This window comes from Nipponia nippon, unplaced genomic scaffold (assembly GCF_047370975.1).
Source record: "Nipponia nippon isolate SJK-2023a ecotype South Korea unplaced genomic scaffold, ASM4737097v1 scaffold_10, whole genome shotgun sequence".
NCBI lineage: Eukaryota > Metazoa > Chordata > Aves > Pelecaniformes > Threskiornithidae > Nipponia > Nipponia nippon.
This window is the reverse complement of record NW_028262291.1, coordinates 21,010,966-21,037,154: the sequence shown is the minus strand read 5'-3', so window position 1 is coordinate 21,037,154 and position 26,189 is coordinate 21,010,966. Positions and strand designations below refer to the sequence as shown.

Genomic DNA, 26,189 nt, shown 5'->3' with positions numbered 1-26,189 from the left:
GTGTAAGTATATTCCAGTTTTTTCTTGAATAGGAAGATGGTGTTCATCTCTTCTTTTTCTCCCTCCATTCCTAAAGGACTTGTCAGCATGAGTCTGATGCAGAAAGTATTGAGAGCAAGTCACATCTGAAGATGTATGAAAGATCACATGGTGGTGATGAGTGGGTCATCTCTTGCTCTTTTAGGTTATCTGTTGGAGTTAGCAGCTGTGATATTCACTGGGAAAGACTCCTGTCTGTTCTGGCTTTTGATACCATCTCTTGAAAGCAGTGTTTGTGTATTGGGAGAAGGAATAGAGGCTGAAGAAGCACACTTGCATTCTTCAGTTTTGTCATTTGGCTGATATTAGAAAATAAAAGGCAGCAGTAGATGGAGACAAAGGTTTTCTTGCTCATAAAGCTGTGAGGCTCAGTGATTTTTCACAAGAATGTTTGCTAGGCTTCACTAAATTACTTGATTTTGCTTGGGGAGGACTTCTGTTGTCATCTATATCAATATATTTTGCAGCAAAAGCAAGTATTTTTCCTAACGCTTAGTATGGTTTTAGTGGCCACATTCCTTCTTGCCTTTGCTATTGTACTTTCCTTTTTATTACTGTATTCGCTAGGCAGAAATGTCTTAGCACAGATAGTACTCACCCTCCCCAAACTGGACTTAGGAAAGACTAGTTTCCTTCTTTGTGCAGGGTGTGCCTTTTTGCAGCTGAAAGTGTAGCTACTGCACCTGTTAGTTGTAAGAAACACTACCATATTAAATGTTTTTCCTCCAGGTTGTTGCATACCAGTATTCATCTACAACTAGACTTCATGGTAGATGTCATTTACCTGTACTGCTTGTGAACTGTAGCACACCCCAGAGTGTAGTTCAGTCCTGGTTTTCAAAGAGACCAAGACTGAATTTAGTGGAAGTCTTTGAAGTAGTTTCTGGTTTAATGCGCTTTATTACCACTGTTACAAAAATGGGGAACGGGGTTTAATTAGAGTATATGGAGCTGTAAAATGAATTAATTGAGAAGTAGAGGGAAGTTTGAGTTTGTCATTAAATGTTTACATGATAGTGCAGATTCTCACAGGGTAGCTGTCTTCTGAAAGAAGTTCAGGTGGGATGCTTAACAAGAAAGTTCTGGGGTTTGGGTTTTTTGTTTTTCTTTTTAAATGTATGTTATCAGGCAAGCTCTATGAAGGAAAAAAAAAGCCTAGTGTTGTCTAGTACAGTTTTAGCTGCAAGATTTCCAAGGTTGGTTTTTTTTTTTTAAAGATATTGTGTAAAGATATCTGGTTCTACGTATAGCTAAATGCAACAAATAGGATATTTGCTAGCAAATTTTAAGTGTCTGGTTTGTTTTCTGAAGGCTGTATCTGGTAACTTCCTGAAGAATTTTGTCAGTATGCAGAGCGACTTTCGCATTCTGGTAGTCAAACTGTTCAGTTCCAGCTCTGTTAAAGAGCTATGTTAAAGCTTGCTGGTGCAGTAAAATAGACATTTAGACCTTTTTTTTTTTTTTTTTTTTTTTTTTTAAATCTTGAGGTCAAAACCAATCCCTTCTATCACCAGCAGCAAGAAAATTCCTTGTCCACTGAAATTATCTCAATTCTTTTTCTTTATATTGAGGCAGTAGATCAGCCAGCTTTTCCTCCGTATGATTCTTCTACACTTGTCAATAATCTTACTGTCTTTTTGTGACAATATGCAAAAGGTTCTAAAACCTGTGGATTTCTGGATGATAGTTCTAGTAAGATGTTTTGAGCCAATACATCTGTTAAATCACTTGTCTCTACTGTTTTTCTCTAATACCTCAGTCTTCTGAATCTTTGTAAGTAACTTAGTAATCATCTGGCCATAAATATTTCTGTAGCTTTAAGTAGCTGGATCACATAGGTGTTTAGCAGAAATCCAGTATTTTGCTACTCTTAACTGATTAAAAACAGAATTTCTAGAAAAGACACTATTTCAAAACATCTGTTACTTTGTTGCAAATGTCTTCCACCAGATTGAAATGCCTGTTAGGTGATGCTTGTTATCTGTTGTGAGCAGAAGATTAACACTCTTTTTTTAATAACAGTAAAAAGAAAAGGCACAATTTATTTCATTATGAGGAAGCAGTAAGGAGGAGGATGAATTAAAACCGAGTAAATGAATTACTAATGCATAAATGTAATTGTAAAATAATTGTGTAAATCAGAGTTGGCTTTTTTCTTGCAAGTTATACAGAGCGAGACACAACTGTGTACAGAAGCAGTAGTAGCTTGCTTATAATTATTTATGCAAAAGGCATTGAGGCTGCAGACAAAAACTAGCATGTGCTTTGCTGGGCATTTATGTACTGTAAAATTTCAGCTCTACTTGTGACCCCGCTTACTACTGGCCTATTGAGCCAGATGTGTTGTGACTGGTTTTTTGTTATATGGAACAGTAAAAATAGTAGCCTGGGTCCTCTAGATCATCATTGAGGGTTTTCTGAACTCTGATTTTTAAATAAAGATTTAACATCTTTCCCCCACCCCCATTCCAAAAATGTTGTCAGTTTTCTGGTTGGTTTTGTCATCCTGTCCCTCCTCCCCCCCTTGTTTTTTTTAACTGTTCATCTTTAGTTCTTGGAGAATGTTTGTATAATGGCATTCTTTGCTGCAGAGTTCCAAACAGGTTACAGATTTTATTAATTAGGAAATATAATCTTAATTGGGTGTGTATTTGAAAATACTCCATTTTTAGAGTCACGTAGCTGTGTGTGTATTTATCCATGTGTATGTATGCCTATATAAATGCATAGGTATATATGTATCTGTAGTTTAGCTCTTACAATAGAGCTGTCCTTAGCAATTTATCAGCTTTAGAATTCCGTCTTTGCTTCCAGATGTGGTTGTAAGTTGTAGGACAATACTTCACCTGTGGATATCTGTATTTGCAACAGTTCCCTGTGCCTAGTGCTAATGAACTGCTTTTCTTTCTTCCTAATGCATATGCAGATCACCGTATTTCCTCTTCCCCCTGCCCTCCCGACTTTTTTTTTTTCTTTTTGTTGAAGTCTGTCTTGGAAACAGTTTCCCAGTAAGTTCTAATCATGTTTATGTTTTGCTTCCAGTAGGAATTGGAACTGAAATTATTCATCCACTTCTCCAAGCCTTTTGAAAAGTGACTAAATGCAACTGAGTCAGATTGTCTGTGGGAATGAAGTGGCTGGGAGAATCCAAGAACATGGTGGTGAATGGCAGGAGAAGTGGAAGCAAGTCGTCTAATGACCATGCGCAGAATCAGACCAAATTGCAGCATGCAGGAAAGGAGAATCCGAAGACAGGCAAAAATGGAGTTGAGAGAAGATCAAGTAGATGTATGTACATGTTTATGCAGCTTAGTACTGTATGTGATTCATCTGTCGATTTGCAAGTGGGGCTTCTATCTGGTCTTAATTCATGAAGCAGGTCTGCATTCAGCACGTAGCTATCATCAGAAGTATTAATTATGTTTATATTTGTTGGATGTGTTAACCCACTTCAGGAATATAGATCTTTTAAGATCAGTTTAAAAGTTATGTGAGAATTACTGGATGTAAATTAATTTTGAACTGGTATAAGCATAAAATACATGATTGACACTAAGTGAGAACTAGTGTGACTGGAAGTGGGTAACATGTAATTTGAATTACTAGCCCAACTTTTAGTGAACGCACATGTAGAAGTAAATCCCATTTTGAATTAAGTCACATATATCAATAGTCATTATGGAATGGTTTTTAAGGAACATGCATTTTTATTTTTGCTATTAGTCTGCAATGAAGGACTAAATACAAATTCAGAGTAAATAATTTATTCAGATTTTGGGAAAATCAGGTTTGATATTTTCATGGCTTCTTCACGTTTATAGGTCAGAAATTTTAAAGGCAGGCATGACTGAACTGTGTAGTCTGGAAAGATGCTTGTAGTTGGGGAGTGGAAGAGAGAAGGAAACCAAAATTAATTAGACATGCATAAAATATATTCTAAAATACTTTCTCCATTGGCTGCTACATAAATGAACAAAAGCAAGAGTAAAAAATTAACTGCTCCTGCTTCTTCAGATATTTTATCATCTTACTTAATTGTTCTATTTTTTTTTTTTTTTTGTATCCAGCCTGTGGCTGGCTGTCCCCAAGTGTAGCTGGGCTTTATAACATTCCCTAAGGATGTCTAATTTATGCTCTCTTATTTGCAGGTAGCGGTGCTTCAGGATTTGAGGGTCAAAGTCGTTATGTGCCTTCCTCTGGAATGTCCGCCAAGGAACTGTGTGAAAACGATGACCTAGCAACTAGTTTGGTTCTTGATCCCTATTTAGGTTTTCAGACACACAAAATGAATACTAGGTAACTTGTCTTTATTTTTCTGGAAAAAAATTGATGATCTTGGTTGATGTAATCAGAGCAAAACTGTGGAATTTCTTGCATGTTTACAAAAGTCTGAAAAATAGCAATTTGTGAATAGCTTCCACCTTTAAAATGGTGTTGCATGTGAGATTGGAACTCGGAGCTCTGTAGCAGCGTGCATTTGTAACGCTGTCATAGGTCTTTCTATTAGCCCTCACGCATGTTTATGCTATAGAACAGGTTGATAATGGACACTGTTTCCTACTTTAAACAGTTAACTAATCATAAGTGTTAAACCATTAGTTATTCAAAAGATTTCAAAGGCAGAATTAGTGTTTGGGGACTTTTCTGTTTATTTCATGTGCCTGGGTGCACTTTTTTTTCCTCCTTACTGTTATGACATCACAAGAAAGATACAGTCCCTGACGACTTCAGTGTTAGTGCCGCTTGGTCTTAAGTTCTTGCAGACTCGTGCTGAAGGAATGCTACTCAGACATGTCTGTATGTATAAGAAAAATTAATGTGCACACTGGGAACTTGCTTACCAGAATTACACATACTTTAGCACTGTTATGCACCTGTCTGAATACTTCTGGTCTAAATTCAGTGTGGTATTAGGGTTTAGTTGTTGCACGCTTCTTCCTGTTTTACAGATGTACCACTGATGATAAGCATATCCTGTAGCTCTCTATTAAGCTTTCGTTTGCATACAAGATCTGCATTGCTAGCTTAATGGAGAAGCTATATATAAATGATAAGTTTCTAAGGACAGGGATTGTGTGCTTATTATTGTATAATAGTAAGACCTGGGATTTCCAGGCAGCCCATCATGGGAAACAGGCTGCTCAACCCTTCAAACTGTTGCTGTGGCTATTTTTAAAGAACAGTTTACTTGTGTAGCACAGTCACATAACCAGAGTATCAGTTAAATAGATTTTTGTATGTATGTAACAAGCTGATTGCTTCAAAAATGACTGCTGGTGTTGTCACATAACATGGTTGCTGGTATAACCTGACAGCAAGAGTTGCACATGACATTGCAGCAGTGTGGTCCTAATAACTGTAAAGACTTACTCCAAAGAGATTTTTCTTTTTCGCTGGAGAGTGCAGCATCCATCTTTAAGAGGAATGCTTGAGTTCTTCCTGTTCCCTCTATGCTATTGGTTACAATAGCACATTGTGCCCGAAACGGTGTCTAGGTAGATACTCTTATAGTTCAGTTTGGAGTGTCTTTTTATTTCCAGCAGTTAATTGAGTGAAGTATATATGCTCAAAAGACTTTGTTTTGTGGCATGAATGGTAGTCTACAGGTTATGTACAGGTAGTTAATTCTTAAGCTTTTTGTTAAGGAAATGATGTACTCATGGTTTAATAGTTGGAGAAACTACTTTCAGAAATGTTGTTTTCTGCTGATATGTTTTCAAAACCTAAAATACTTTTTTAATTACTAATTTAAATCAAAAGGCTACACAAAGGCTATCATCATGTATTTCTTCCTTTCTCAGACTTGGAGAACAGTTACAGGCAGTCTTCAAGGACAATAGTTAATAATCTTGGAGCACTGTGGGAAATACTTAGGTGAGGCTTACAACTTCTACCAGAAACACATCTTCTTGCCTCTTTCATAATGTCCTATTGAGAGAGTTTCTATTGTTGGAATAAATTAAAATAAAGGCATCAGCATAGTTCTTGTTTATCTTTTTGGTACAGTGATGACATCTGCTTGTTATTGTAGCTGTGATGCTTAGATCATCTTCCTTCCATCTAGTAAGCTGTAGTCTTTCTAGAGCTCCTGAGATTTATTGTTGTTGTATGGCTTTGAGGGAAGATGGAGGGAAAGCAAATATGAAAAGACTAGACCATTTTCAAAATACCAGATGCCAGTACCCAAATGCATGATTGTAGTAGAAATTAAGGTTTACAGCTTATATTTGGGCATCTTCTGCTTCAGTATGATGAAGTCATGTTAGTTACATAGTGCGTGTATTAAAATAAAACAGCCATTTATGATGGCAAGCAAATATTTCCTGTTCCCTTGTTCTGATTTCTTTGAAGACATGCTGTGGAAGTGACTGTGCCAGCATTCTGCTTTGCTGTTGGAAACACATAAGAGGTTTGTATTTTTGCAACTAGCAGCCCAGCATAAGTTGATGGCCTCTTACTGAAGTTGTACTTTACCTTACCTCTGGAAGCCAAGTCTGTATTTTTGTATGTATAAGTGTCTTCTATATAAGCACGTTCTGTACTTCATTCGTTTCTTTAGTTGAAGAGTTTGTGAAGACTTCTTGTTTTGCTCAGAATATACTGATTAGGGGGAAAAAAACTTCATAACATTCTAGTAAAATATCTAGATTATTGTTGGAATGTCTTTGTTTTCCATCTTCTTTATACTGAATCCTATGGTAGAGTGGTGACAAGAACATGATTGGGTTTTTGTTTTTTTTTCCGGACGCCATAAAAATAAAGTCCTGCAATTCCTGAATGCCCTCTATCTTTGGAATTGGGCTATTAGCTCTATAAGCTGTCAAGTCAGTAATGTCTGAAAGAGCTGAAGACTAGTTCTCAAAAGATGACAATCAGATCCCCTAATGAGTTTGTCCAGTGTTCCTCTGAAATATCTTCTTGTCACCAGGGATTTGACAGACAGCATAAAATGTAGCTCTGGAAAGGTCTTCAGTGGCTTTACCCAAAAGTAACTTTTTTCATCCTCTTGGATTTTCAAGAGAAAGCAGATTGTTTTCGGAGATTCTGGCCCTCTTTACAGGCCCTGTGGTCATTCTTTCATCAAATTGGTAGCTCTTATCTTGACAAAATAGTAGGTTAGCAGTTAATAAAAAATATGTTAGGAAGTATAATCTTGTCAAGTATAGCTGTTCCAAGAGGTTTTGTTCCTGTTATATCAGGCTTTTTTTTTTTTTTTTCTTGTGACGAAGGCTATCCTGGCTGTAAGATTTACTTAGTCTTTACTTAGTCTTGCATGCCTGTCGTTTTTGTAAAAACAAAACTGATTTTGCAAGCTATTACTTCCTGGGTTGAAGGTTGTCTTAACACTAGAGATTAAAACTGACACTTGTAGAAAGCCAAGTGAATTCTTGCTTATCTTACCATCTCTCATTTTCAGATGATTTTTCCCTAGGCTGAGCGCAGAATCTTGAAGTTGCATGCCTTAATGGCTAATCCACTCTTGACTATCTTGTATACAAATGTGTTAGTATTTAAATCTTAAGCCAGACTCCTGATCATACTGCTGCTGTTGCCAGTCACTGTTGTTTCCTGGTTCCCTAAAGCACCAGCATCATGCTAGGGAATACTGAGAGCAGTTCCAATGTCTTTCTAAGTTTGCAAGTGATTTAGGAAGTCAAACACATTATAATCTGTTTTAGGAGAATCTAGGGGTGCTTCCTAACTCCATATTGCTGCTTTCAGTGAGGTTACAAACTGATGTGTGGTGCAGGTGGTTTTGTCTGATAACGTGAGACTAAAGGACCAAGCTTTAAGAATTTCCCTGTTTTTCATAGCAAACATGAAATGTTTGGGGATGATGATATATGGGAAGCTGCTTTCTCTCAACACTGCGCCAAGAGCAATTGCTGGCCCTGATTTAAACTGTCAGTCATTCCTGAACTTGACAGGGTACGTCACTCTTTGTCCCTTAGAGTCAGCATTGAGCAGCAAAGACAAAAAAGGCAAAGCAGTTCTATGTCACTTGCATTCATGAGTCTGTGCTGAATCTCTTCTGTGCTCCTTAGCTCATTTCAATGTAATAATTAAAGGGCTCAGTATTCATCTTGAATGAGGTTTGGAGGTAGAACAAGTTATGTGGCTTCTGCTAAATAAGGTTACATGGCCGTATAGTTCAACTTCAGTGTTGTGGCACTATGGAGATACTGGATTAGAGGTACACAGCTCTTAAATAGTGACACCCTGTTTCAAAACGAAGCTTTTACATTCTTCAGACCTCAGTGTCTGTGTACTTTGCAAAATGTTTTTGTTTTACTTTTGTGTAAAATCTGCTTTCTCCATTTTTTTAATTTTTGTGATAACAATTCACTAAAATCCTTTAGCTTGCTCATGGTTGTCTTCCTTCACTGTGTGTAATCACTGTGTGATTACATTGGAACTAACTGTTTTGCTGCTGCTGAATGTTTTGGATTTAAAAAAAAAAAATCCCAACCAAGCCCCCACCCGAACAACCAAACCAATACCCACCACCCTACTTCTACACAGTTTTTCTAGTTGCACCTTTAACTTCAATAGAAGGTGTTATATCTCCAAAAGATGGAGTGGCTTGCATCCAGTAGTCATGGTAACTGCTAAATAAAATTTACCCTGTGGAGTGTCAGTATACGAATGAAGGAAAGTGTTGGGGAGGGGTTTGTGTTCCCCATATTTATTTCAAAAAAAGCATTTATTTGCTAACCATATTAAGGAGAATGAAGTTATGCAGCTATTAGAATTTTCTTTACTTATATTCTCGGCTATATTGGAGTTTTGACCACACTGGTGTGTGTATAGTTTCAGTTCAAGAAATTTAAGTAATGTGGATTACCTTCTGTATTAAAAATGCCGTTTTGAACTCTGGCCTTTAAAGAACATGTTTGGGTTTTTTGTTTTGTTTTTTTCCCCGGATAACAGCGCTGTTGATTAAACACAGAACAAGTTGATTTTTACAAAACTAGCTTTTAATTAAGATACTCATACTACAGGGTTGGGCGGGGGGGGAGCCAAAGTGTATGTTAACTAAATAAACTATTTCCACTTATTAGTAGATGGTTTTCAACTCTTGTTGTGCTATCTTGAATGCTTAACAGCCTTGCAGTTTTAGCTTTTGTGCTGAATCTCTGGTATTAGATGAACAGTAACTTGCTGTCTATCCATAGCCACTTAAATAAAAATATCATCCAGACAAAGTGCCTGTTGTTAAGAGGCTAATGGGATGCTATGTTTCGATAAATTCACTCTTCTTGATGTTCCGTAGTCAGAAGTTAAGAAATAGGTTTAGAAGTGTAACTCTTTATCATGCACTGGTATGCTATGTGGAGTTCCATACTGGATCTCTTGCAGGATCAATTTATCCTTTTTGTTCAAACTCACTGCTCTCAGTGACTGAGACTGAGCAAGGTACTGTGCTTCTGAACTTACCAGAAACTCTCCTTTAACTTCCTTTATAGGCAAGCATCTCACTGACCTTTGGCTTTATACCTTGGAGTTTCAAGATTCTTTAAGTATTCCCGAGGTAAGAGAAACTTGAGAGAGAGAGAAAGAGCTTTGCTTCCCCAAGCCATTTTCCTACATCTTCCTTATTGAGACCACCGCAGTTTGCCCTTAACTGGGATAAGGTCATCTTCTATCTGATTTTGAAATTGAAATAGCCATAGCTTTTTTTGAATCTTGTTGACTAGGGAAAAAAAAATATTTCCTAGGGAAGCATGAAAAGTTTCTGTTCTGCAGCTTGTCAGGAAGAAGGGCTATTATTATTTCTTTAAAGATACTATGGTAGCTGAGTTTTTCATTCTTAGCTTACTCTTAACGACAGACTGTTTTGCGGCAGACTCCATGTTCTGTGAGACCTGACCCCTGAAGCTGTTTGTAGGGTGCCTCAAGGAGTCTGTGCCTGTCAGCAGATTCAAACACCAGAGTGTCTTGTTCAGTTTCCATGATGGAATCTAATAAAGGTACTGTTCATGAAGTCTGGATAAACAATTCTGATTTTAATTGACTCTCTGTTTAGCAACTGGGTTGGCTCGTTTGTTTTGTTGGTTTTCTTGTGCTCTTTCTATCTCTCTATTTCTCTTCTTTAAACTAGTCTCCTATTTTACAGACACTTAAAAGCCAGTTTCTTTGGCTCGGTGTATATATATACATTTAGCTGTGGGGTTGTTTCAGGCTTTCTTCACGGTGGTGCTCAAAAACAGTCATGTAGACTCTTCCAGCAGGTGCGTAAATTTTTTAATGTCGTGTAAATGAGGAAGCCCTGTAACACCAAAACGATAGTATTTAAGGTTGCTTCTCAAAACCGATTGGCTTTTTGGTAGGTAGTGCTGGGAAAGACTAGTGAATAAACTGCTATTTCATGATACTCCTGGGAGAAGTGAAGTGTCTATCAGCAGACCCTCAAATTCTTAAGGAATGCTCAACTTCTAGGCTTTCTTGGCATACTGGCTTCTTCAGTGTCTCAAATCAGAAGGTACTTTTTAAAGTATATATGGAGATACACCTGTGAAAGTACTGAAGCTTTCATGAGGAGTCTGGGTTGTAGTGTTCTGGATTTGCTCATAAACTTCGTATTTTCTCAGTGCAGTTTACATGTACTGTTGAACTGTGAACAACTCAGGCTCAGGGTGCAAAGTGTCATTCTGTTTTATTGATTTGGGAACCCTTGAAGTGAAATGCTGTACATCATGATGTTGGTTTCCAGCATCTTTCTATGTATTTGTGGACACTTCTTGCTTGTTTGGATTCCTGCTTATCTTTTCTCATTATATCTGTCTTGTCACCATGTAAAAAATATCAGTACAACTTTTTGATAGAGGTGCTGCAGGAGGTCCTTGCTGTTAATTTTTGAACCCTTGGGTGTCGAGAGTCATGTTCTTTGAAAAACCCAGTTGCTGTTGCAAGTTTCAAATGCCTGGCATGCAGTGTAACATTCATCTGACGTTTTAATGTTTTGGGGTTTTAAAATCTCTTCACCCCCTTCCTGTTGCCAGCCTTCTTTTTGGCCTTTTCAAGACTTGGGCATACACTAACTATTATACTTATCAGGAATGATGTTACATGAGTTTCTGCTAGACATTTAAAGGAATTCCACCAGCACTGTGGAATCCCTGAGATGAGAACCCATAGAAACACCCGCTGAATGTGATCCATGGACGTACGCGGGTGACTTTTAAAGGGTTGGGGCCAGGTTCTGAGCTATCTAAAGTAGCTAGTCAGGTAGACATCTAGTCAGCCTCTGAGAATGGTATGTTGTGAAAGACCTGAAATATGAGCGTTGCTTTGGGGCTATAAGATAGACTTCTAATTGCTAGAAAATATAGGGTGTTGATTCTTTCTCTGTAGCTCTTGAGAGCCACTGTTTAAGCTTAGCATCTGCCCTGCTTTTTTGTTTTCTTCTTTCCCCCCCCCCCTCCCCCCACTGGTGGTTGAGTTGGGATACTCCTTTCTTTAGCTAGCCTAGACCAAGCTGCTTCTTGATGATAAATAAGTATGATTATGTCTATCAGCACATATCTTGCCTGTCTCAGGTGCTAATGCAACTTTGAGCGTGATGGTTTTTCCACCTGTCTTTGCTCCTGCAGGTCACTTAGCTAAAAAATAATTGGTGCATTTCAACATATAAAATGTAAGGGAGAAGGCGATCATTCATTTAGCCCCGCAAGAATAGACATAGCTGAAGACCAATTTTAGCTGTAAATCCTGTGGCTTTTCCTCCTATAATGTTTGCAGTTAAAGATGTAAACAAATTGTTGACCTGTCGTGTTTGTGCATATTGGTGTGCTTTGTACTTCTCATGATGTAAACACAGTTGGGTCCTTGTTGGGAAAACTGTTTCTGATTGAAAATGAGAGCAAGTCCTATTCTGAAATTAGTCAGGTTCAGTTCAGGCTGTATCATTTTAAATTCCTTTAATGTCTGAGGATGCTCTGTGAGTTATGACTATCAAATCTGGGAGAAGTCTTTCTGGTTTTGGGAGAACTGGGAGGTATTCTCCTTGTATCTGACTGGCAAGTCAAGGGAGACTTTGCTGTGCTACAGAACAGAAATAATAACGATCATGTCATCTGTAGTCTGAAGGGAGTTTTCTTCCATAATGAGGTCTCAGCACTTGTTAGGCAGTTAGCTTTTTGGGGAGATGGGTTAAGTATATTCTTTAGTAAAGAACTTCATTTGAAACTTCTTGGCATGGTACATACTACAGTTCTAAGTGGGCATCTGTTTCTTGCCTGACTCTTGCTATCTTGTTAGATGTTATCCCAGCCAGAAGAAAACTTATCTAATGTCTTCTCAGAACTCCTTACTGTATCTTCTTCTCTGAAAGCATACAGGTTTATGCTGATAATTTTTGCCATACTCAAAAAGATCTAAAAGATTCTTAGTCATTATCTTAGAAGGAAGTTTTTCAGATGGAGAATGCAGAGAAGATATGTAAAAGCCATAGCATGGAACACTGATAACCTGCACTGCTGCTGTAAGTGATACTGCTGTTAGGAGGCCTTTATTGTATCAGGGGCATAAATACAGCATTTTACTCCTAATGAAGGAAGTTGCATCCTCGTCATGATTAGTTATTTCTGATTAAACTCCTACTATTTTACAAGGTGAAATAAAATTGGGATGTGTAACACTTAAGGTGTTTTGTTTCCTTCATACAAGTTGCATGGTAGAAGCAAATCTTATTTGGTCATCTGAAAAGTTACTTGCAACATTCAGTGTTCTAAGATCAGGATAAGCAATAAGGTAATTTAAAAAACAGAGTATCAGTGAGGGAGTTGGTGAGGTTTCCTTCCACTGACTTCAAGAATTTATTTCCCCTTGTTTACTTCTGTCATCAAATACAGACTTCATTTGGTAAGTAAGAGGAAATAAAATCAGCATGGTAACACACTTCAAGCAACAAGTAATGGGACTTAGTCTTACGGATTTAATCAAAAGCTGTTAGCTTGTTTAAAACTTCTGTCATATGCCATGTAAGCAAAAGGTGCAAGTTGTGAAAGGAGCTGCAGAAAATTTTCTCATGACCCTAGAAAATTTTTATCTTCATGAAGAGTCCCCTGGGATGTGCCATACACTTAAAAGTACATGCACCCCACCTTTGCCCCAAAGTGGAGCATATATGGGTATGTGCTCAGTCAAAGGCAATTTATAGAGATTGGACATAATCTCTAATTAAGTTCTGCTTTCCCTTGCTGGTGTTGCAGCTCAAAAATGGAGCTCCTGCTTCTTGCAACTGTATGGTGGTTTTTTTTTTCTATAACTAGTTTTTTCCTGTTGAAGATACGAAGGATAGTTTTTCTCAAATCTCAAGCTTTGGGAAGAAGGCAGAATTCTCTGCTAATGTACGGGGTTTTATTTTCATATTTTACCTACCCATGATTTTCAGCTAGCTGTTTTCTGTAGCCAGTATTTTAGGGAAAAATTCTTACAATTGCACTAACTTGTGGAACTTCAGTCTTCCACAGATGTAGTATCTATGCTGTGTGTTACTATTTATAGATACTTCTTGTATAGTCATTGAGGTGTGTTTTATATGAAAGCAAATGTTAAGTTTGCAATCTACATAAACCCATACAGTGGATTTGTCAATATAATAGGGCTTTGGGTTGGGCAAAAGTTAATTTGAAAGAACTCTTCAAGATAGTTGTGAGTTTTTTCTGTTTTGAGATTTCTTACTCAGTCTCCTCAGTTGCGCTGTCTAATTGTTTGCTCCCTATTTTAAAAAAATTAGTGTAGTATGTGAGGTTGTAGAGGGCTTAAATTTAAATTCACACACATGCATGCTGCTGCCCCACCCAGCCCAGCTACGAAAGCCAGAACTGTGCATAGATCCCTTGATACCAGTGTTAATTAGGAAACTTACAGCATCCAGTTTATTTGCTGGATTGTTTTACACATGCACTTTTAATGATAGTAAATTTATTAAGAAAGTAAGGACAGTAACACTTGTATTATGTTAGTTATTTAGCTGCTTTGTTCCAAATGATAGGCATTGAAAACTGAAATGTTGGTTAATCTTATCAGAGATTTATTTCATAAGTAAATTGTGCTTCTCTGCAGAATGGAGGGTTTTAACGTTCCAAGTAGTATGCTTGGCTTTACCTTACCTCTACCATTACCTCAGGAACTGAGGGCCTACGATTTGAGTACAAAATGGTCAGTTTCTTTATGCTAGGAGTTAAATATTTATACGGCTAACACAAGAATTCTGTGCTGCGAGTAACTGCAAGGAAGAATTGAGAATGAATAACAGTGGACTGGAATAGCTTTATTCTTTATTTCAGATTTCGACCTATTAAAGGAAGGCAAGAAGAACTAAAAGAGGTGATTGAACGTTTTAAGAAAGATGAGCACTTAGAAAAAGCCTTCAAGTCCTTGACGTCAGGTGACTGGGCCCGGCACTATTTTCTTAACAAGAACAAAATGCAGGAAAGGTTGTTCAAGGAACATGTAGGTGTATTTGTAATTAATGTGCTTTTTCAGATGGTTGAAAGGCTAAGAAAATGTAAAAATTTCTTAGGAATGTAGCAGTAGTAAAATAAAGTAATCCACTGCTCTGTTATGTTATTTGTTTGGTTGCTTTCTAACAGAAACTTCCTTTGTTTTTTAAAACCCAGCTATATTCCTCCTCCCCGCCCCTTTTATTTGAGTTAACTTACCATTGCCTTGTATTTAATACACATGTAGAAAGGAAAACACATTTGCATCTTTTGCTGTTGGCTTAAGTCATAGTAGAAGAGAGAAGACCTACTTCCAGGAGACAAGAGTTTCAAGGACTTCTTTCCTCCTTTGGAAGGCTCCCCTTCCTGCCCCCTTTTTGTTTGTTTTTTTTTTTTTTTTGCATTGGTTTGGGTGTTTTGTGGGTTTTTTTTTGTTTGTTTGTTTGTTTTCCTTACAGCTATTGTAAATCAAATTGTGTGACAAGGAAATGTAAAGGAAAAGGGAGAGAAGCCTTGCTACTTCAAAATACCTCTTTTGTTTTGGATGTAGAGACTTTGTGTGGGAGTGTTATTCCTCTTCCTCCACTTCCCACACCCCAGATCCATTTTAGCATAAAGGTTGTTGACTCTCAAAGTTGCAAGGAAATCATAGGGGGTTTTTTACTAAAAAAAACCAAACCAAACAAAACAAAACAAAACCACCAAAAAACCCTCACCTCCTTCAGGAATGAATACATTGTTTTCAGATACAACCAAAAGGAATTTGGCTTAAAGTGTATCAAATCTAGCAGTGTAGAAAAAAATAGTCAACAAATTCTGCTTTCCCAAAGTGTTTTTTGAGTAGTACAACCACACTTTATCTAAAAAGAATTGATCCAGCAGTCCCTGAATTCACTATCTAGATTTGTCATGGAAGTAATATTTTTTTTTCAGAACTGAAAAAAATAAAATTGGATCCTCTAGACTGTTAGGTTGCAGTGTTTCTTAAAGATCTGAGAAGAATTCTTGAATGCAACTATTCAGTGACTTTAAGAAGAAATTATCCATTTTCTTTGGTTGGGCCAGTTTTGTACCATTTGAGGCATCTTTTATTTTTTTAAACTCTTTGGATAGTCATGTTATCCATGTGAGGATTCCTGCAAGTCACTCTGAAGAAATAAGATTAACATAATGTGTATAGCTAAAATTTATAATCAGAAATGCATTTCAGCAAACAACATCCAGTATGGCAATATCCATTTTTTGTGTGTTTTTTTTGTGCAGTTCACAGACTTTCATTATTTTATGTAAAGTTCCTCACTACTTTTGTTTTGCTTGTAACTGAAAAGTACAGTTTTCTTTCATTGCAGGTATTTATTTATTTACGAATGTTTGCAACTGACAGTGGGTTTGAGATACTGCCTTGTAATCGGTATTCTTCTGAGCAAAATGGAGCCAAAATTGTTGCAACGAAAGAATGGTAAGAAATATAGTTTACTGTTGCATTCTATTTCTGTGAATTATTTTGACAGATTATAAAAAAAGATATTTAAAAAGTATAATTTAGAATTAGAACTGCAACCAGTGAAAAACGAAGTTATGTATTTTTACTTACAAATGAAATTTGGAGTCTGTTTTTGCTAAGTACTTAGCACACAATACATGCATCTGTAAGACACCCCTTTGTATATTTGAATGTAGCCATATAGTTTTCAGTATACAAGTTTTTTTATCTTGTTTTCAGTCAGATAATTATTTTCCTCTAATCATGAGTTGCTGGCCTCCTGTGAGAAACACAACCATGTCAAGACTCACATTATGATGGATTTGTTATACAACAAATAATTGTGGGGGAAATGAGTTTTTCACCTTTGTGAAACTGAGGGGTGTTATTTGCATATTTTGATTATGCAAGATAATCTCTCCTGGAAACACAAAGTTGGAGCCCCAGTGTATTTCCCCATCTCATCTTGACACATCTGAGTTTCAGTATAAGTATGTCCATGGCAGCACTAGCAGATCCCTGGGTTAATTCAGATTTTAACATAAATGTTTCCCTGCCTTTCCCCTCCCCTCCCCCCCCCAAATTTATATTTGTGTTGCTTTGTGGCAGTACATACTCATAACAGCACATCTGAGATGATGGTATGCTATTATGTGTGGGCTAAGATTGAGTGGCTAGACATGATGCTGGCAGTGTACCAAGTAAGCATGCTGTTACTGTGGGGCTACGGCCTCAATGTGTGGGAGTAAGCTTTGAGAAGGCTGCGGCCAGTTTCTAGCTCTTCATGACTGTAGCTGGAAGTTCCACAGTCATGATATAATCAGTATTTTTCGGGTTGTTTTTTTTCGGTTTGAATTCTCTACTTGGCTGATACTTTGGGGTGGAAGCTTTGTATTTAGGGGTGTTGAAAATGAATGAATTTTTCATGCTCAAAATCTTGAGTGACCTGAGAAGAGAGCAAGGCAGGAGGACTGCTTCTTAGCCCTGCCAATATCTGGAAAACTAGTGAGACTCAAAACTGAGAGTTCTCGGCACTCTCTATAAAAGGGGAATTTTGCACTTAAAAGGCTTGGCTTCTAGTTTGTGTCCTTCGTGTATGTTTAGTATCTCCATATTAATCTGTGTTAGAGTAATGTGGCCAAAATTTGGAATGGGCACTCTGAAGAGCAGTGGAAGCAATGCTCTTTCAATTGCAAGATAATGGAAATTGTGCGCTTCTTCCTAGGCTGAGTATTTGGTGCCTCTGATCTGCTATGTTTATGATGGCAGATTGGCTGTCTGCACATGAAGGCGTCATGGTTTTGTTGGTCATGGCCCGTGTCTGTACCCTGCCAGCCCCGTGGTCTATTTCAAGGACCAGCTTGATGCTGAAGAACTACTCGTGAAAGAGGAAAACATCTTGTGTGAATTCTGGCCTTTTTTTGAGTCAATACTGGGCCTTTTTTAAGAAGCCATGGAGTTGTAAGCATCTTTGCTATGCTGTGTTTTCCTGGCCAAAGGAAGAAGTATAGGAAATGCAAACAAGAGCAGCTGGAGGAAGTCAAAATGTCTTAAGTGCTGATGGGGACAGAGTGTGCACAAATGAAAAAATCTTGCTTTTGGTTTTAACAACTGTAGAAGCTGAAGTAATCAACTCTTGTAATTTCTTGCTTACAGTTTCAGGAAATTGTAGAAACAATGGTAGTAATGTCTGTCAGAATTGATGTAATTGATTCTATACAGTAGCAGAAAAACATTTATTTCATGTCTGACAAAAAGTCTATTTAGCCTAATATCCTGTCTCTAGCTGAATTAAAACATGACGTTTATAGGGGTTGAGAAATGGTTTACAAAACACTTCCTGTTATTGACAACTTTTCTTTTTGTGGAATTACTGTGTAATTTTGGAATATATATTCTTATTTCTGCTATTCTTTTTACACTAAAGGAAACGAAATGATAAAATAGAATTACTTGTGGGCTGTATTGCTGAACTATCAGAAATGGAAGAAAACATGCTACTGAGACATGGGGAAAATGACTTCAGTGTCATGTATTCCACACGGAAAAACTGTGCACAACTGTGGCTTGGTCCTGCTGCATTTATCAATCATGGTGAGTAGTAAGTACAGGAAGCGTGTTAAAGGATGTAAGCAATTCTACTCAAAGTGTTGTTATATGTAAGCTGAATAACACAGCACTTTAGAGAAAATGTCTGAATCTGGCATACTGGATTACTGTAGGACAATCTCCTGTTGTTTTCCCAGACCAGAGCTGACTGGCTGTGAACTGGGAAACTCACAGAAGGCTCTAGAAAGTGATGCCTTCTTCCTTCACAGAGACTTTGGAACTGGCAGCTAAATTAGTGGAGCATATTTTGGGTTACCTTGAATTCTTTGTAGACTTAGTCAACAGTAATGTATTTCTGAGGTGAATGTCTCATGCCACCTTTAACCTTTTGCACAGAAGCTTAACTGATTCTGTTGCATTTGTATGCTGAAGGAAAAGCAGGTAGGATTTAAAATAAATCATATTACCTTAAAGAGAAGGGAAATTGAACATTTGTGGTAGCATAGGGAAGAGCTCAGAAACCAAACCATATCAAAATAGGTATCTTTTGATGTATAGCTTTGTGCAGTACTAACATAACTCCCAGTGTTTAGTTGAGATTCTACAGTTACTGAAGTCAGAGTGAATCCTTACTTTAGATATCTACAACTATTCATGTTTCAGGTCTTATCAACAGTTAATTGACTTTATCTTTTGGACCTTTTTCAGATTGCAGACCTAACTGTAAGGTAAGCAAGAAATTAAAAGTAAATAAATAAAGCACCCCATATGTTTTTTTTTCCCTTTGTCCCTGCACCTCTTCCTCCCCAACTGTTTCACTTTTTTTCTTATTCAGATACTGTTCAACCTTAATGATTAACTCTTCCCCCCCCCCCCATCATCTCCTTCTCCAGTTTGTATCAACGGGCAGAGATACAGCATGTGTGAAAGCTCTAAGAGATATTGAACCTGGAGAAGAAATCTCTTGTTACTATGGAGATGGGTTTTTTGGAGAAAATAACGAATACTGCGAATGTTACACCTGTGAAAGGTATGCATTGATGTAAATAAGTTTCAAATGGAATTGGGCATATTCGTGATAGATTTTGTGAAACTGAAAGTCATTGATTATGAGTACTCAGATTTTTGGATACATTGTAATTGCTTCCTAGGTATTTGTTGTAATGATTTTTTTATGTTGTTACTGAATGTTTCCTGAGAACTCCTGCATTCTGATTTTCTTTTGATTCTCTGTTCTAGAGATAGCCCAAAATGAGAATAACAAAAAAAAAAAAAAGTGTAGATTCTTAAAAATATTTGTACTGAATAAAGTAGAATTGGAAGGAAAAGCAGTTGCAGTTTCTACGAGACCATTAGCAACTGACCTGCAACTTTTGCTCTTTTTTTGCACTAGAAGAAGCAAATTTCATTAGTGTTTTCTACATTGACCTGACGTTCTCTTCTACTGGGAATGGGCAAAATAGTTTTCACCCTATGTTATTCGAACACGGGGGTTTGTGTATTTGTAAAGATCTACTGGTTTGGAGAGTACTTGCCTATATCTGTCGCACAATAGCAGCAAAGTTGTTGTTACATTTGTTTTTCATCTGTGCTGTCCCAACCTAGTTTCTTCACAAAATCAGTTGAAAGAATTTCATAGTTGGTTTTTGCCATGTTGAAACTTCTGCTTACTGTCAGCATGGAGGCACAACATCATTTGTGAGAGCATCACCTAGTTCCAAGAGGAACTACACAGAACTTATAACAGTTCTGTTACTGTTTGACCTAACTGTAGAGAGAAAAAACCTATAAAGGACAAAATATTAAGCATTTTAAGAAATAGCTTAGTGCACCTACATATAAATAGTTTAATAATCCTACCTTCTTTTTTTACTGCCTACTTAGGTCACTAACAATTCTTGCAACTTAAGGGAAAACCTTCTTGTGTGAACCTCCAAGCTCATACGATGTTGGTAATCATTCCAAGTGAAGGATACAGTCTCAGACTTTATCTAGAGAATTGCTAGTGAAAATGTACTTCAGTCCTGGGAGCTGTTTAATATTGAATAAATGGGCACCACGATTGTTCTTCCTTTGTTGCTTGGAGTGATACACTTCTTTTTGCTCAAGTTCCTTTGATTGTTGATTTTAATGTAATATGGACATACTTCCTCTTTCAGGACAAACCAATTCTACGTATCTGAACATTTTCACTAACTTGTCATCTTTGCATTTTAAGTATATTAAAATGTTATATTTTAAAGCTAATGTTGGGGTAATTCTAACTTTAGCAATTTGCTTTTCAGTCACAAGGCTGTGTTACAGCAATCAAATATGAGAGATTTGAATTTAGGGCTGTTGAGCAAGGAAAAATGAGTCCTTACCAGCACTGATGAGGCAACTGTTGCTTCACCACAAGAAAATCATCTTTAAGTGACCCAATTTTGACTATGCTGTAACTTAATTAATGTTAATTAATGTGATGTTAAAATGTGTTAATTTGTAATGTTAATTTGTGATGTTAAAATGCTAGACTTCTAAGAATCTGTGGGGTACATTTGGGAGCTGTGGGAAGGTTGGTGCTGTACAATTTTTTTCAAGCCTCTGAAAATCATCACCAAGAAAATTTGCATATCTTTACATATGTGCACGTACTCTTTTTAGGTGAGCCTCCTGTTCATGCTGGCTAACTGAGCCAACTGGGCACCAAAGACATGTCAGAAGGCAGTTGGTTGTTTATAGCACCGTTCCTTTCTGATCTGAAGTGGCTGTTGCTTGTGCTAAGTTCAGTCTAGTATCTTAAGCTGCCTGTAATTTGTAGAATTCAAAAAAAAAACCTGAAAGAATGTTCCATATCAAAAAAATACCAGTTAATTTGAGAACACGTATTGTGTCTGCATAGTAATTAACCTTGTGGAGCTTGAGATCCTGTCTGATTTTTTCGGTGCACTTTTGGTTAAGTTTTGTAGATCTTCTTCTAGTACAACACACTGGAAGAGTATCAAAGGAATCCTAGTAGTAGTGGTTCACGTGCAAGTACAGGAATTCTCAATCTTCATCCTTTTCTGTGATTACTTTAAAGGAAGAAGAAAGAAAGTTCTAGGTTTGCTCAGACACTTCATATTCATGGTGAATACATACCAGAGTCTTTCAGTTACGAAGGAACACAGAACTATGTGATAATTTTATTCCATTTTCTGTACTTTTCAACTCTTGCTGTTGCAGTAACAAGCATTGTAACTGAAGCTGGAGTTTTTTTACTAGCCTGATGTGATTAGGAAGAAATTAAGTTGTTATCTAAGCTAATATAAGTAGTATTTTGAACTACCATATTTCATTTTCAAAAGTATAATTTGACTATGAAACGATACTAAAATAGACATAAAGCAAGGGAGACCTACTTTTGCAGTTTTTCTTCTTGCAAGGAATAAATGGAAGTTTTTTCTGTGCACCTTACTAAAATGAGATAAGTATAGAGATACGCATTAAAACAGCCCACAAAATGTTAATAAATTCAGTGGTATTGTTTATCCAAATATCCTTGGGATTCAAACTTGTATATGAAACAAAGTTCTGAGTTTCTGTTAAGAGTTATTAATACACTGTGTCCTCTTTTTCTTTGTAGACGCGGAACTGGTGCTTTTAAATCAAGAGTGGGATTGCCAGCACCTACTCCTGTAATTAATAGTAAATATGGACTGAGAGAAACAGATAAACGATTGAACAGACTTAAAAAGTTGGGTGATAGCAGCAAAAATTCAGACAGCCAGTCCGTCAGCTCTAACACTGATGCAGATACCACTCAGGAAAAAGCTAATGCAAGTAAGTAAGAGGAAAAGCTTGGAGTGCAGGATTAAAGGTTTCATAAAAACATGAACAACTTTCACTGTGATGTAATTCCTCTCTTAGTGTTGAGATGCATCTCAGATACTGGTCTTTAGAACTCTAATTTGTTCAGGAATCTGAAGGCAATTTAAATAGCAAAGTCACGGTTTTCCTTAAGTGTTTCAGGAACAATAGGTGGTGTGTTCTTTTTTCTTTTCTTGATATCAAAAGCAAATAGTTAGTGTCATATTTCTAAACACGTCAGTTAAAGTTCTGTCAATAATGTATGTATTTCAAAATATGGTAGACTATCACATGCAGTAGAACAGTTTAGGAAAGAAAACAGATAGTTTGAGTTATTTACATTCTCTAGGAAAGCAGTTAAAAACTGCTCTTAGTAGAGATTATTAAACAAATAGTCATTTCCTTTAGAGATCCTTTAAATTGGGCAGCTATTCCCTCTCACTTCAGAATAGGTACCTGAACTATCAGTCCTGGATGTGGAAAGTGCACAGTTAGTAATCTCAGAAGAAATTGGAAGGGATTTTTGTTTGTGGTGTTCCTGAGAGACTTCTTTTCATGGAGTAGTCAGTATTATTTGTTTACTTTCCCCCACTTCCCCATCCCTGCCACCCTCAGTATAGGCAAAATATAAATAACTTAAACTTTGACATAACTAGCAAAGAGGTTTGGAGCCACATAAAATATTATGGTTCTGTTTGGCTCCTGTTTGCTGCTGTGATATTTAAAAAAAAGGAGAAAAAAAAAAACATTTCTCAAACCCCTCTTATGATCTCTAATTACAAAGCTTTAGAGTTGCAGGTTTGCTTGGGCAGACAAAACTCATTTGCTTACCACAGTAGGTGACAGGCAACTAGATACCTGAAACTGAAACCATTACAGTAGTTAAGGTTTTGGGGGTTTTTTTCTTCCCCTGTAGAAAAAATTTTGGGGTTAATACTGGAGCATGCTGATCCTCAGATTTTGCTGGAATACTACTCAGTAAAAACTGTGGATAATGTGGGATGGATCAGTAGAAGAAGAAATTCAGTAAAAACAAACTTGGTATACTGGGGGCAGTGAGGGAAGTGTACCTGGAATTCAGGTGTACTTTTGACTTGTTTGATAATTCCTTTCATGTCTGAGTTGCAAGTTAAGCAGTCTTGCTCCTTACTGCATACTGTCTAGCCTGTTTGACAGATTTTGATGAAGTGTTTAAAATAAATAACTACAGTATTTGGAGGTGGGAAACTCGGAATAAAGCAGTGTCGTAACAAAACCACTTTTTTCTTTTACAGCTAACAGAAAATCTTCAATTGGCGTAAAGAAGAGCAGCAAAAATAGAACATTAACAAGACAGTCTATATCAAGAATTCCAGCATCATCAAATTCTACCTCATCTAAACTAACTCATATAAATAATTCCAGGGTACCAAAGAGACTGAAAAAGCCTGCAAAGCCTTTACTTTCAAAGATAAAGTTGAGAAATCAGTGTAAAAGGCCAGAGCAAAAGAATGCTTCTAGAAAGCTCGAAATGGGAAATTTAGTTCTCAAAGAGCCTAAAGTAGTTTTGTATAAAAACTTGCCCATTAAAAAGGATAAAGAATTGGAGGGACCAGTCAAAGTTGCAGTCTCTAGTGGATGCTTAACAAGGCATGCAGCAAGAGAACATAAACTGAATTCTGTGAAAGGTGCTCATGAGCATGGTGATATACCACCCTGCACATACATAACAAGGAGGTCAATGAGAACAAGGATGAATTTGAAGGAGACCTCTGACATAAAGCTTGAACCAAATATGTTGGATAGCTATAAGAATAATTTGACCGGAATGCAATCGGACGTTTTAGACCAGCAGTCTCATGTGATAAACAAAAATGACGTGGCACATGGACCATCACATAAGGGGGAAATCAGGTGCCAGAAAAATGATGCAGGCATGTCAAAAAAGAAATCTCGACAAGGAAAACTTGTGAAACCATCTGCAAAAATAGAAGAAACTGATACTACGCCCAATACACCTGTGAAAAATGAAGTACCAGATTTGATTAGTTCTCATTCAGAACTCGGAGAGAGGAATAATGTGGTGGACACACCTGTCGGCTATAAAGACTGTATCCCTGGATCTGGTGGCTGCTCTGTTGTAACATCTGACAATTTTAAAGCAAAAGACAGCTTTAGAACTGCAAAAAGTAAAAAGAAAAGACGAATCACGAGGTATGATGCACAACTCATCCTTGAAAATAGCTCTGGGATCCCTAAACTGACTCTTCGTAGACGCCATGATAGCAGTAGCAAGGCAAATGACCAAGAAAGCGATGGAATGAATTCTTCGAAAATAAGCATCAAATTAAGTAAAGACCATGAAAAAGATAATAATTTATATGTAGCAAAGCTAAATAATGGGTTTAACTCAGGATCAGGCAATAGTTCAACAAAATTAAAAATACAGCTAAAACGAGAGGAAGAAAATAGAGGGACATACCCTGAGGACCTTCATGAAAATGGTATGTGTTGTAGTGAAACTCTCTCCCTTTTGGAGTCAAGAATGGAAGTAGATGATTATGGTCACTATGAAGAGGAAACGGCAGATGAATCTTCATCAGAAGAGGATGATGAAGAGGAAGATGACTATGATGATGAATTTGATGACTTTATTCCTCTTCCTCCAGCGAAGAGATTAAGGCTTATTGTTGGCAAGGATTCAATAGATATTGATATTTCTTCCAGGAGGAGAGAAGATCAGTCTTTAAGGCTCAATGCATAAGCTTATAGGTCTTAAACTGACCTGGATGTCATTTTTAAAAAATAATTTAAAAAAAACAAAAACAAAAAAAAACAAACAAAAAACCAACACAACAAAAAGCCCTACAAAAATTCCATTTGATTATTCCTCAACTGAAGAACTTTCTGAAAAACTTAGTGGCAGCACTTCTCTATTGTTTATTCACCTATCAACATAATACTGTAGAAAGTGTACAGCATACTGACTCTTGTTAAGTCTGATTTGTGCAGATTTTTATTGTACTTTTTAATAGCCTTCTTATGTGCAATTCTGAGTTAGAGGTAACGCTCTGTTGTAAAATAAAGGCTCAAGCAAAGTTATGAAATTGCATCAAATCTTTCCATGCAGGACAATGAGAATACAGTGTGGCTACATAATTATTTTTGATCAGTAAGAGCATTAGTTTGCTCTTACAATATTTGACTAAACAATTTAAAAAATCATAGTAGCAGCATATTAAGGTTTTCTAGTATATGTTATTATCACCAGCAATGATCTACAGCTTTTCGATTTATTTGCTAGATGTTTTTTTCCCCCTTGGAGTTTGTCAGTTTTAACACTGTATGCTGTCCCAGACGTACTGTTTGTGGCCTTTGTTATAGTAGCAAACCGTTGGTTGGAAGTCAAATTGATTTCTTTAAAAAAAGAGAGGAAAAAAAAGAAAATGTGTTGACAATTTGCTGACTTTTTAGTACATTATATGTACAAGGGTAGCAGTATGCAGAATAAAAGTTTGGATATGGTGTATTTATTGCTTGTTATGTAAATTAAACACCTTGTATTTAACACTTTTCAATACTTTTAGATAAAATTGTTCTTTGCAAGAATGATTGGTGCTTATTTTTTCAAGAATTTGCTGTGAAATAATGTGATTACAACGGGCAACATTTATCCAATGAACTGCAGCTATCCTAAATTGGTTCTTCATATTTTTCTGTTGCACTTGTAAAATGCTACAAGGAATTTAAAGAAAATCTATTCACTTTAACTTATGATAGTTTTATGAAATTAAAAACAACTAAGTCACAGCTTTTGTTCTGTGGTAACCTATAAATTGTTTGTCTTTTAAGAACTAGTTGTAAAAGACTGAAAAAATATGTATATGTTGTAAATATTTGTGTGTTGTGAGAAATTTTGTCATAAGAAATTGAGATAACTTGCCAGAAGGGTTTTTAAGTTTAGAAATACATCCATGCCAATAAAATAGGAAATTGTAAACCTAGTTTTAAACTCTGCATCAGTTGGAGTTCTTTGCTCATACATAGTTCACTTAACACTTCAGAGTCTGCTTCGTAACAATGAGGAGCATCAGGTCAATCTTTGGCTCTTTTGTTTACAATAAAGAATGTTAGGAAACTTCTGGGCACAATGGACTTGTTTGTATGTATAGATTGGCTCATTTATAAGCCATTTTTTTGAAACGGGTCTAAAATGTCATAGTTGACATAACTGTGTAGCACTTTGGTCTATGGTATTTGTGTTTTTACTCAACCATGGATTAAGGTTTAGATTTTTTGTATCTAGGGATCTAGAAGCAAGTCACATCATAAAACATGTGCTGTTGGATTAGTTGAATGCA

The 26,189-nt window shown here is 36.8% G+C and overlaps 1 protein-coding gene across 5 annotated transcripts in view; it reads left to right on the top strand.

Annotated features, from left to right (window-relative positions):
* Window positions 1-25,724, top strand: part of KMT5B (lysine methyltransferase 5B) — a 31,487-nt gene extending 5,763 nt beyond the window's left edge. The window contains exons 2-10 of one of the 5 annotated variants that reach the window (XM_087745892.1): window positions 3,085-3,327; window positions 4,188-4,335; window positions 14,334-14,499; window positions 15,839-15,948; window positions 17,900-18,066; window positions 18,730-18,749; window positions 18,915-19,051; window positions 21,626-21,822; window positions 23,124-25,724. In XM_087745892.1, coding sequence (XP_087602018.1) covers window positions 3,168-3,327; window positions 4,188-4,335; window positions 14,334-14,499; window positions 15,839-15,948; window positions 17,900-18,066; window positions 18,730-18,749; window positions 18,915-19,051; window positions 21,626-21,822; window positions 23,124-24,592 — 2,574 coding nt within the window. In that variant the 5' untranslated portion in view covers window positions 3,085-3,167 and the 3' untranslated portion in view covers window positions 24,593-25,724. Of the gene's footprint in view, window positions 1-3,081; window positions 3,328-4,187; window positions 4,336-9,551; window positions 9,572-14,333; window positions 14,500-15,838; window positions 15,949-17,899; window positions 18,067-18,729; window positions 18,750-18,914; window positions 19,052-21,625; window positions 21,823-23,123 lie in introns of those variants that run through there. The other 4 variants (XM_087745893.1, XM_087745894.1, XM_087745896.1 and 1 more) reach the window with 4 other exon arrangements.
* Window positions 25,725-26,189: the final 465 nt, after the last annotated feature.